The 13,097-nt window shown below is 39.6% G+C and overlaps 1 protein-coding gene across 1 annotated transcript; it reads right to left on the bottom strand.

Annotated features, from left to right (window-relative positions):
- Positions 1–2,489: 2,489 nt before the first annotated feature.
- LOC110195142 (olfactory receptor 52I1-like) lies at positions 2,490–4,560 on the bottom strand. The gene is made up of 2 exons (XM_020967774.1): positions 4,530–4,560; positions 2,490–3,568 (listed from the first exon to the last, which is right to left on the bottom strand). The coding sequence occupies exons 1-2, from the start codon at positions 4,558–4,560 to the stop codon at positions 2,490–2,492; spliced, it is 1,110 nt and encodes a 369-aa protein (XP_020823433.1).
- Positions 4,561–13,097: the final 8,537 nt, after the last annotated feature.

Genomic DNA, 13,097 nt, shown 5'->3' with positions numbered 1-13,097 from the left:
GTAGAGGAACTTGAACTCAGGTCCTCTAACCACTACACCATGCTGCTTCTCATACTACATAAATTCAAGGAAGTATTCCTGCATTGCATGAAATGATGACTATGAGGAATAAACAGTATCATAAGAAGACTTGAATGAATTGTTGAAATGTTGAAGTAAATAAGATGAGAAAATTAATACCCATTTATAACCAGGTAATAGAAAGAAAAACAATGCCAACAACAAAATCAAAACTAAAGGCTATGAAAGTATACACTAAGCTTATTCCCAAAGAAGGAAGAGTAAGATGAATTTATATCTCAAGGATTCCACTGACAAGAAGAAAGTCTTCATAAACACAGAGATATTTATAGTAGCCCTTTTTGTGATAGCAAAGAATTGGGAAATAAGAAGATGCTCATTGACTGAGGAATGGCTACTCAAATCGTGGCATATGACTGTCATTGATTTTTAGTGTGCTGTAAGAAATGATGAATGGAATGAATAGTGAGAAGCATTGAATGATAAACATGAACTGATACAAAGTGAAGTAACCAAACCCAAGAAAACATATACACAATAAGTATAACAATGTAAATGGAAAGAACAATACATGCATGCCCTACACACAATCAAATGTGAACATAGAAAAATAATAAAGATTAAAGCATGGCATGAAATAAATGATATGATGCTCCCAAAACACCTCTTCATGGAAGTGAGGGGTGTTCATTGCACATGTTTTTCATACTTTTTCACTGTGTTGATAGGTTAGCTGATTTTTCCTTCTTTTTTGCCTTAAAAATGTTATTCATTTTGTGAGATAGCTCTTGAGGAAAGGTAAGGAGGATACTGAGGAAAATTACAGAGATATAAAAAACAAAAGACATCAATAAAATCTTTTAAAAATAATTATAGCAGTAACAATGAAAGACAAAAATGAGAAAGGGGGCATATTATTATCAGATATGTAATTATGCTATAAAGTAGTAATTAAAACATAAGCTTACTACACTGAACCAGCTACAGCTGTCTAACTACCATGTCTTACCGGCACATTTCTTTTGCCTCCTGATATGCACTATTTCAATCTGATCTCCCATCCTGAGGCCATGCTGATCAATAAATCACTCACTGAATCTCAGCAGTTCTAACTCTGACCCTGATTTTCTACCTTTTCTTCCAAGTCAGAGCTACTATTGCTTTGTGTCTCCATTTGACATCTGTGTGACTTCATCCTTTTTCTGGCAACAACTACCCTACATGTGGGACAGTTAGTATACCCTTTATGAATTCTGGGAATCCTTATTCCATCACTTTCATGGGCTGCTCAGGTCCTTGGTGAGGCTACAAATCATCTCTCACATTATCTGTAGGGCTGTGCTGCAGGACTGAGTGATTCTTCTCTAATGGCAATGGCTCAAGCCTTCATTCCAATATTTCCCCAATATAAAGTGCAAATGATTAGCACCCCAGTTTCAAGTAATCAATTAACATCAATTATTTTTTTTTGAAAAGGGACATTTGCTGAAAAGACATATGAAGAACAGAAGTATACAAACATTTTCCCCCATACCTGAAGGAAAACACTTTCCCTCATACCACTTCAGTCTGTAGGGAGAGTGGACTGAACTTTATTACAGTTTCTATATCACATCTACAGTACTTTCGAATCTGGCGGGAGAGTCTCTGTGATTCTCTCTTGACCACCTTGGCTCCACTTCAACGCTGTGTTAAGCAGGTCACTTCAATCCTTACCAGGCTGAACAGCATATTAAATCTGGCATGAATTCCATTTCACACAAACATGGCAGATCACTTTTCTGACTTTTCAAGGCTTTCAAAACCACAACTTAGTTCAATACTTCACCGAAGAATTTTTTAAAAATACATAAAACAGAGACAGAAGCAATAACAGGACCAGGTACACATAGGCTACATGGAGGCAACATAAGAGGGGAGATGAAGGCCCGGGGCCTCTCTGTACACCCAGATGCTTATAGCACTCCTGATTTAAATGTAGCCAGGCATGGAAGAGATCTCAATCATTTAGCTAATGCCTGCATCAGCAAGCTCAGTATTGGCTCAGCATTCAAACAAAAGGCTCCTCCTCTTTTGCATGAGGAGACCAGTAACAGTATCTGTGCTTGCTCTGAAGTTCACATGGGGTGATGTCACCAGAGCAGATTGATCATACTGTCAAGGACTAAGCTCATTGCCAATCCCAGTTCCCCATTACACTAGAATGTTAGCCCCTTGAGGGAAGAGATTTCTGTTTTTTTGCCTTTGTATATCATAGCATTTAACAGTGACTGACACATAGATGCTTACTAAATGCTTATTCATTCATATTTAATGTTGGAATTTCAGAAACTGTCAGGAAATGAGACGTAACCCTTTGCAGCAACCCTGAATCTATACTAACTATAACTTACCAAGACCAGCCCAGTTCTACTGATAACTTTTATGTCAGGAATGACCTAATTTTAATATTTCTACTTACCCAATGGTCAAATCTCACGTGTAGGTCTAATGTCAACCGTAACAAACTCTCTTCTTTCCTTTTTGGAGTTCACACAGTGGTGACACAGCAGGCTGGTGGCCATTGTGTTCCATACACCCTGACATATCTTCTTAGGTCTCAGTCCATAGATGAGTGGATTCAGAGTGGGTGGGATGACAAGGTATAAATCGGCCAACAGAACCTGAGTATGCACAGGAAGCATATCCTCACCCCAACTATCCACATAGACAGATATCAACCCAGGTAGATAGAAAAGTGTCATGACTCCTACATGGGAACCACACGTACTAAGCGCCTTGTGCCTAGCATTTTTAGAGGAAAGATTAAATACTGCCTGAAGGATTAGACTGTAGGAGGCAGAGATGAATGTCACATCCATTCCTACAACAGCAGAGGATCCTAACAATGTATAGAGATTACTAAGTGTATGGTCAGCACATACCAAATTGGCCACAGCCATATGCTCACAATAGGAATGAGGGACTGCATGTGAGCTACAATATGGCAAATGGCTCACCATCCAGCTCAGTGGGGTCAAACCAATGGTAGCTCTTGCCACAGTTGCCACATTGATGCCCAGAATTTTCCATGGTGTAAGGATGACATTATAGTGCAAGGGTTTGCAGATGGCCACATAACGGTCAAAAGCCATGGCTAGCAGAAGCCCTGACTCCACAACTGTGGCAGTATGGACAATGTACATCTGGGTGAAGCAGGCGGTGAAGCCAATGATGCCATTCCCTGACCAGAAGACACTCAACATCTTTGGGGTCACAGATGTTGCCATGATGATGTCCACACAAGCCAAGACACACAGGAAATAGTACATGGGTTCATGCAGTGCGGGGTCCACCCAGATCACGGTCATGATGAGGCTGTTTCCCACAAGGACCATAGTACACATGGTGCTGAGGAGGGCTGCTAGCCACAGGTGAGTCTCCTCGAGTCCTGGGATACCCATGAGGAAGAAGGTAGCAGGAGGTAATGATGTTTGGTTGAAGTGTAATCGTAACATCATTGAGGAGATTTCTTTCCTATTAATAAAGCCATAGAAGTCAATAGTGCCTAGAGAAATAATGTAAGGAAACAATCCTTCCTTTGCTACCACTGTACATATTCTGGCTTATTATTGATTTTGTAAATATCTGTCTTAGAACACTATACACAAGATTAACCCTTGCATTTGGAAATTTCAGACTCTGCCTGGCTTTCATATCAAAGTCCATAAATAACACAAAGGAAAAATCTAAATGTTTTCAAATGAGGTCAGTGTAAGAGAAAATGGAAACTCTCAAAAGTTAAGTTATTTTGACACAAATGCAAATTATTACAGTGAACAAGAAAAGTGGAGTTATCTAAAAAGATGCTGTACAGGGTACTCACTGACCAGCATTGTAAACTCTTCCAGGCAGTGAAAAATAGCTCATAAAGAAAAAGTAGAAGAAGATCACTGAAGACTTTTGAGTGTTATAGGAATGGCTCCAAAGAAAAGACATTATATGCTGTGGTCTTCCTTATAGACAAATGTAAGATCTAATAGAAATCCATTACCTTATTAGATATGACAGTCTGGTTTTTATATTTCCTGAGACTAGCCTATAGCTGGTATTTTGAAATGCTTTAGATTAGTCAATCCAGGGCCTGGAAAAGGTACCTGGGAATCAGTGCAAAGTTCTTTACCTTGGACACAAAACTGAAGTATTCTTTAGCATAGGGGCAGGTAGGTGTTTTATATCTAGTCTTTAATTAATACAACCAAAATGGTTTACCAGGGTTTAGCCACTGTGCATGCTGCAGCTTCTTGGAGCCACAGGTGAGAGTTAAGTGGAACAGGTGGACACCAAGGGTGGAAAGCAGCCCTGAAAAGGGCTCAGCAACCTTCACATCAGAGGTACTAGTCTTCCCTGAACATACCTTACACCCCAAAACACAAGTCCTCGATCAGCCAGCACCACGTCACCCATAGGTGGAACCATCAGTTACCACAAATGGAGAAGTTTTGAATGCTATGGATAAGTTCACTTACTTAGTAGTGTACTTTCCATTGATGCACACATCGATCATGAGGTTGACACATACATTGCCAGAGCTAGATCAGTGTTTGGGAGGCTCCAAAGGAAAGTATGAGAGAGAGGAGGTATTAGACTAACTATCAAACTGAAGGTCTACAGAGCCGTTGTGCTGACCTCATTGTTGTATGCCTGTAAAGCCTGGACAGTATACCAGACACATTCCAGGAAACTGAATTGCTTCTATTTGAATTCTCTTAGGAAGATTCTGAAGATCACCTGGCAGTCTAAGGTACCAGACACTAAGGTCCTTTCTTTAACTAAACTGCTAAGCATTCAGACTCTGTTTCAGAAAGCACAGTTCTGATGTGCTGGCCATGTTGTTCAAGTGCAAAATGGAGAATTCACACAGGGCAAACCCTCACATGGTGGTCAGAAGAAGTGATACAAAAAATCTCTCAAGGTCTCTCTTCAAAACTTTGGAATTGATTGTGTGACATGGGAGACACTGGCACAGGACCACTCAGTATGGCATATCCACAACAGAGAAGGTGCTGTGCTCTATGAGCAAAGCAGAATTGAAATAAGTAAAAAAAAAAACCCACACGATACGAAAATTTAAAGAATCCATCCCAAATGTTCACATGGACTATTTGTGGCTGACCTGTGGTAGAACATTCTGAGCTCATATTGGTCCGATCAGCCACAGTGAGACACCCTGAAACGTGACACTAGCATAGCAATGGCATTTTGGTCCTCTTCTAGAGCAAAGGACAACAACCAACTAGATACAATAATATTATTCGAAGATTAAACAGTTTGCAGGAACAGAGTTCTAAATAGGGAAAGCTGCCTTCCAAAGTACGTTCTCATTTGTGGGCTTCAGAAGCAAGGCACCTCACCTTCCTCTACCCCAGGCCTCTGACCCCATCCTGCCCCCATTTGTACAAAGCTAAAGGGAAATTTGCTGAGATACAGGACTGTGGTAGAACTGCTTGCCGAAAGACAAAGAGTCCTGCAAGTGGAGATTACAGCAGTCAAATGCCCGAGTATCAAGAACAGAAAAGGAAAAGTTACCTTATTTTATAAAGGAGTCCTAAATGGCAACACATGTACTGAGTCCACCAGTGAACATCCAGTGTTAGGTAATCAGAAGCTGAAGGACTCAGAAGAGTTTCAGAAAATGAAGATGGGGTCAGTCAGGAAGGGTGGGAGGATAGCCAAAGGCCTTAAAGATACTAAATTAGTTCCTGTTAACCTCACTTTTCTTTGAAATTATAAGGCTACTTGAAGCAATGAGAGTAAGGATTGAAGACACAGAATTTCTTGCTGAGCTGGATCTCAAGTGATAATTGTCTTTTGGTCATTTTGTGAACATTTGCTAAAGATACCACTAGAGACAATAAAAGAGCTAGGCTTCTATGAGCTGAGTGACAAAATCTATCCGTATTTGCGTTTGGATGTATAAACATATTTTTTCAGTTGCCAAATCTTTTCATTTCTAGCTTCATAACATCTCTAATATAGTCAGTGCCTTTCTCTCTATTGGTGTAGCCTCTATCTTAGTCCACATACTCATTGCCTTTCAACTAGACTATGGCAATATGCTCCTAGACGATCTCCCTTCTCCCTAGGGTCTCTCCCCTCTCTATTCTGTCCTCCACACAGTTGCCAAGGTGATGTTCCTTTAGCAATGATCTGCCTGTGTCAAACCCTCTCTTCTGCACACACATGTAATCAATAAACTACAATTGTTTCCTATCATATCACAGCTAGAATAAAATATAAAATCACATGTCATTCAAAGCTTTTTCACAACTTGGCCCTTTCCTATCTCTCTAGTCTTCTCATACATTACTCCTCTCTATAGACCCTATAATCAAGTTATACTGGCCTGCTTATCATTCTTCACATGTGATATTTATTCTGTCTCCCTTCTCTGAAACTTTGTTCCCTTTACCTGGAATTCATTCCACCTCTTGGAATACCTGGTTTCCTTTAATACTCAGCTCAAAAGCCACTTCCTGCAAGAGGCTTTTCCTCAGCCCCACTTCCATCCCCAATCTGTTAATGTCTTCCCCTCTAAGGTTACTTTCTATCTAGAGACAGATGAATAGGGCATTGGGTATGGACTTATCAAACCTGAGTTCAAAATCCTGCCTCAGGCACTTGTTAGCCTTGTAACCCTAGGAAAATCTTTCTCAATATTTTCATCTATAAAATGGGGATTATAATAGTACCTACTTCGCAGGGTCATTATGAGGATCCAAGGAGTTAACATATGCACATCTTGAAGCATTGTATAAATGCTGATTATTATTATCATTATTGTTATTATTGTTTCATGTATCTTATATATATGTACATATGTACAGTTTGTTTCCTCTATTAGAATATAAGTTCTTTGAAGGCAGGACCTTTTTCACTTCTGTCTTTAAATCTCCAGATCTTAGATCAGACACTAGCATATAGAAGATGCTTATTGATATATTATCTCTCCTTGTTGATATATTATTTCTGGGAGGAAGCAGGAAAAACAAACATAAGCAATATTCTAGTGTTAATATAGCATTTCATGAAATATGCATAAGCAGACAAGAACTAGAAGTTTCCCCCAGTTGCAAAAATATAATAAGAAACATATGTCCTTGCATACAGATTCACTACAAGGATTAAATCTGATCAAATCAGAGACATGTAAGCAAAGAATAGAAGGATATGACAGCATTGGTAGCAATCAAGAAAATGGTAGTTCAACTTTACCACCTACAGAAAGATCTAAAGACTGAGCATTTCAACTGTACATTGCTGAACATGTAGTGTAGACACACTGAGGCCTAAACAAAAGGCCATGGAGTCAAAACTCAAGAATTTTTAAGTTACATACAATGCCACCAGAAGTGATGTTACAGGCTGTTACCACACCTGCTAACAGGTTGTGTAGCCATTTCATCTGTATATTGGTAGGCTTTAGAGTCTCACAAGATGAAAAAGAATGAGAAACTCAAAGACCAGTATGTCAGTTAGCTGAAGGAGGTCAACCACCTGCCTAGAGTCTCAGATCAAGACAGTTGTAATAGAAATATATTCACCAAAGGAGCAAATTACCCCCAAGATGTCTTAGAAACATGTAAATTAGTGTACCAGGAGAAAGTCATCAGATATCATGTAAGTCAAAGATTGGAATTTTTTTCTAGGTTGGCAAATTGACTAGAAAATGGGGAGCCTTCTAAGACAATACATTAAAGCTACTGGTCACAGTCACACATCCACCTGAAGGAAGGTTAGTTGTACTTAGTGAGCAGCAGGAAAGGAGCAATGCAAAGTCAGCCAAGTATATTCTAAGATGGAGAATCTTTACATTAGTTACATAAAAGTTGTAAGAGATAAATAGCAATTCAGAGGACAATTATTCAGATGAGCTGATCGCTATAAAAGCACTTGAACTATCTGGCCAGTGAACAAGCACTTATAATGCTTATAAGACTCTGAGATTAAATTTCATGCTCAAAGTCATACAGCTGAAATGATATACCAGAGACTCAAACAGAGATCTTTTGCCTCCAAATCCAGTGGTAAATAAAACACCTTCCTCTCCAGCTGTTTTGTGACTTTGACTCATTCTATGACCCCTTCTCACTCCCCATTCCTTTACTTCCTACATGCCTGGTATACAATTTTTTTTTCTTTCCAAATGAACCCTTCTAACTGTACCAGTCTGGACTTGGCATTGTCAAGAAGCTTGTCATTGAGTAAAACAGAAGTAATAAAAGTGGTTGAATGGTTTTCATTCTGGTCAATATAAATTTCATTGAACAAAAATGGGAAAATAAGGTGAACAACTCTGTGAACAAAGTCTAAAGACCCTCATAGCCAGGACACCTTTCCTAACATATAAAACAGGAAGTGGAACTGAGCATGTTGTTCACCTGACTATTGTCATCACTTCTCTAGACCACATGGATTATCCTTACCCTTTCAAGCATCTAAATACAGATTACCATGTTCTCCCTTTTTAGCTTCAGAAGGCAGAAATAGATCCAATGGGGAAAGTTACAGGGAGAGATTTTTCAGTTCCTTAAAAGGAAATATTCGCTCTAATAAATAGACTTGTCTGATAATGAAAAAGTCACCTTGTGAGAATGAGCTTCCCATCAATGGAAGTATTCAAACAGCCTGAAAGGGTATGATCAGGGAAAGTATGTGGTGGGTGTGAGAGAAGGGAGGATTCCTAGGGGGGAAAGTGGAAAGTTACATTTAAATGCTTTCCAAATTCCTTTCCACATAGAGATCTGTGGCAAGGGGTAAAGAATCAGGAGATTTGGCCAAGTTTACAAGGCTATTAAACTCTATGACTTACTGCTCTAAAACCTTCATTGTGTGACTGAGGAAACTGAAACTCAAAAGGAAAGTGACTTGCCTAAAGGCATTATGGCTGCTAATTGTTCCCTGTTTATCATAAATCAATTCTCAGAGCTGAAAGGGCAATCTAGTCCAAACCTCTCATTTTTCAGTTGGGAAAATTGAGGTTATCACCAGTCCTCTTTATTTAATAAAAACTCATTCCTTCTTACACTGTAATAGCTATTCTTTCCCTGGGTCTCCAAACATTTTTCTGGAGAACCTACATTCACAAAGTATTGGAATTAGAATAAAAGAACCTGGGTTTGAAACCTAGATCTCCTTCTCACTACTTATGTGACACTGGACAAATTACCTCATCTCTCAGCTTTAATTTCCTCATCTGTACAATGAAAGCATCAGATTAGATGACCTTTAAGACCATTTTCAGATCTTCATCTATGACTGTAAGAGCTCTCTTGGGAGATAACAGTTCAACCCACCCCTAAGTGTATTTAACCTTATCCTCAGCAGAGGTACCCACCTCACTCATTGTCCTGCCCCACCTTTCTGTAAAGAGGGGTCTCCTACAGACTCTTTTTAGGACATTCTGGTCCACTCTGTGTGAAGGAAGATTTATATAATCCTTCCACATAGTATTAGGGTGGGGTGAGGGATGAGTGGAACAGAGACAGAATCTGTACTCCTTACTTTTAGAGAAATCTCCATCTAGGAGGTTTGCTCTTTGTGTAACATGTAGCCACTCTTGGGAGACCCTTTCTCCAAACTGCTATCCCAAGTTCCCTTGTCCCCAGACAGCCCAATCACCATCCCCTAGAATAGCAACAAAGCCATGCCTTCCAAATATGACTCCCTAGAGTTTAGCTCTCCCTTTCTCCCTGGAGTCCAAGAAATTAACAGAAACTGGGTAGTAAGATGGAAAGAACTCTGGACAGAGAGTCAAGAGACCCAGGTTCTAATCCTGGCCCTCATACTTGGGGACCCATTCATCACTCTAGGTCTCAGTTTTCATCTCCATAAAGTCAGAGTTTGGGACAGATTACATGATTTCTAGGACATCTTCCAGTATTAACCAGTTATACTATTGGGCTCCTAGGTTAAGCCCCTTGGGACTGATTAAGTAGAGGAGGGAGAGCCCTGAGAATTCAGAGTTGGAGAGAGAAGTGAGGAGACATCCATCTCCGCACAGTATAGCTCCACTGCTAATCACTAGGAACCTCTCCAAGTCCCAGAAGAGTTCCTGCTAGTGACTGAAGTATTGCCCCTTTCTTCCTCAGGGGCTAATTTTGAAATTCCTTAATCAGGGAAAGTGTGGGGATAGACCTTTGTGGCCTGAGGAACTAGAGAGTAGGAAGTGGAGTCTTCATTCTGCAGTTCTGCTTTCTTCTCTGCCTCCTCCAAGATGATTAGACTTCAAAGAAGGGAAGAAATGAAAAAAAAAAACGATACTCAAGTTGCTTCATCTCACCCTCCCTATTAAAATTCTCAAGTGATTGAAAAACAGTAAGTATCTTCTCAGTCTTCTCCCATTGAAAAGGAGAAAAAAGAGCATCAGGGTACAGTACTGAAACACCAAGCAAGTAGAGAGAAACCTAACTCGTGTAGTGGCTGGTGCCTCTCTTTGGAATACAAGAGACTGACTTAGGATCAGGGCTGGTACAGGAACTCAGGTCTGCTAATTCCAAAGCAAATACAAAGTAGAATTTTTGTGTATACACACACACACATACACACACACACACACACAACACACTGCTCTAATTAATAAATAACAATATTTTTATAGCGCCTACTACATGCCAGGAACTATGATAAGCACTTTAGAAATATTATCTCATTTGATCCTCACAACAATTCTGGGAAGTATGTGCCCTTGTTTTGCCCACTTTAAATATGAAGATATTGAGGCAAGCAGAGGTCAAATAACTTGCCCAGGGATATAAAACTTGCCCAAGGTCAGGCAAAAAATGTCTGAGGCCTGATTTGAACGTGGGTCTTTCTGACTCCTGTTCAAGTCCTCTTCCACTGTGCTACTTCTGCTAAAAAGAATTCTTAAAGGAATTTCTCCATAAACTTGCTGTTTTTGAGAGGGCAGAGTCAAGATGGTGGCAACAAGACAGGAACTCCCCTGAGCTCTCCCCATTTCCTCTATAAACAACTTTAAAATTATGCCTCAAAACAAATTCTGGAACGGCAGAACTCACAAAAGTATGGGGTGCTTCAATTCTTGATCCCAAGACAACTTAGAAGGTCAACAGGAAGCATCTGTGACACTGGGGTGAGAATGGAGCTCAGTCCAGCAGAGGCAACACTCCTGCAAAATAGCAGGGATGAGAGGACCCCATCCCCACAGCAGACCAGCAGCAAGCCTTGGGGGGCAACTGAATCAGCAGCAACAACTTCTGGAGTTCTCAGCCCACAGACAGTAATGGGGTTGGATGATAGGTCAGAAGAAGATTATAGAGGTTCCTTTGTTGACACTACGCGCAGGACTCTGTTGCATTGCCCATGTGTGGACTCAGGGTGAAGTCCTGAGTTGCAGTTGCAGGGCAAGGAGGAGCACAGCACACCAAGGCTTGTAGCCACAGGTGAGGGAGGACCATGATCACAATGCCAAAGCAGAAAAGAGTGCTTGTGTTCACTCACAAACCAAAGTACAATCCAAGAGAGCAGTGACCACACCTTTTATTAAAGCATACCACCTTGGAAGAACTGAAAACTTACATATCTCCAGGACCATCTCTAAAAATAGCTGAACAGAAAAACCTGATGTTTGGGATAATTCCCCATCTACCCTAGGAGCAAAACACAACTTTAACATAAAGTTAAATGTCAATAAGAAGACTGAAAGAATGAGCAAACATCAAGAAAATGACTTAACCAAAGAACATTACTATGATGACAGGGAAGATGAAAATACAAAATCAGAAGAAGACAACAAAGTCAAAACTGCCACTTCAAAAGGCTCAAAGAAAAAATGGAGTTGGTCTCAGGCCCAAAAAGAATTCCCAGAAGAGCTCAAAAACAATTTAAAAATTAAATAAGACAAATAGAGGAAAAATTGGGAAAAGAAATTGCAGTGATGCAAGAAAAATCATGAAAAAGAGTCAACAGCTTGGTCAAGGAGGCACAGAAAATAGTGAAGAAAACACCTTAAAAACAGAAATAGGTCAAGGATAAAAGAGACACAAAAATCCCAATCAAAAATTTCTTGAAAAGCAGAATTGGCCAAATGGAAAAAAAAGTTTCAAAAGTTCATTGGGGAAAATAAATCCTTAAAAATTACAATTGTGCAAGTGGAACTAATGATTCCATGAAGCATCAAGAAACAATGGTTGGTTGTTGTCCTTCATTCTGAAAGAGGACCAAAATAGCATCATCTTGTTAGAGTCAAGTTACAGTGCGTCTGACCGTGGCTAATCAGACCAATACGAGTTCAGAATGCTCTACCACAGGTTAGATATAAATGTGATTCTTGGGGGTGGATTCTCTGAACTTTCACATCTCACATTTCTTTTGAGCTACTTCAATTTTGCTTTGCTTATAAAGCACAGCACCTTCTCTGATGAGGGCACATCATGCTAGGCAGTCTTGTGCTAATGTCTTCCATATTGTGCAATCAATTCCAAAGTTCTTAAGAGAGCCTTTGAAAGTGTTCTTTTATCACTTCTTCTGACCACCATGTGAGTTCTTGCTTTGTGTGAATTTTTCATAAAATAGTCTTTTTGGCAAGAGTACATTTGGAATTTGAACAATGTGGCCAGCCCATAAAGTTTTTGCTCTTGCAGTAGAGCTTAAATGCTTGACAGTTTAGCTCAAGATAGGACCTCAGTGTCTGGTATTTTATTCTGCCAAGTGATCTTGAGAATCTTTCTAAGACAATTCAAGTGGAAGCTCTTCAGTTTCCTGGCATGATGCTGTAATAATACAAAGTCAAAAGAATGGAAAAGTAGAAGAAAATATGAAATATTTCATCAGAAAAAAAAACAACTGACCTGGAAAATAGATAGAGGAGAAACAATGTTAGAATTATTGGATTATCTGAAAGCCATAATCTAAAAGGGTTAGACATCATCCTTCAAGATATTATCAATGGAAACTGTCCTGATATCATAGAACCATTGACATTGAAAGAATCTACCATCATCTCCTGAAAGAGATCCCAAAATTATATTTTAGCAATATTTTAGCCAAATTTCAGTGCTCCCAGATCAAGAAGAAAA

This window comes from Phascolarctos cinereus, unplaced genomic scaffold, assembly GCF_003287225.1.
Source record: "Phascolarctos cinereus isolate Bilbo 61053 unplaced genomic scaffold, phaCin_HiC Scaffold_726;HRSCAF=1367, whole genome shotgun sequence".
Taxonomy (NCBI): Eukaryota; Metazoa; Chordata; class Mammalia; order Diprotodontia; family Phascolarctidae; genus Phascolarctos; species Phascolarctos cinereus.
The sequence above is the reverse complement of the archived record's forward strand: the minus strand, read 5'-3'. Positions and strand labels throughout refer to the sequence as shown.

Excerpts from the sequence above, each read along its gene's own strand:
- LOC110195142 (XM_020967774.1), bottom strand. The coding sequence starts at position 4,560 with ATGTGTGCATCAATGGAAAGTACACTACTAA. Across the intron at positions 3,569-4,529 it reads AATGGAAAGTACACTACTAA|GCACTATTGACTTCTATGGC; the intron begins GTAAGTGAACTT and ends TTATTTCTCTAG.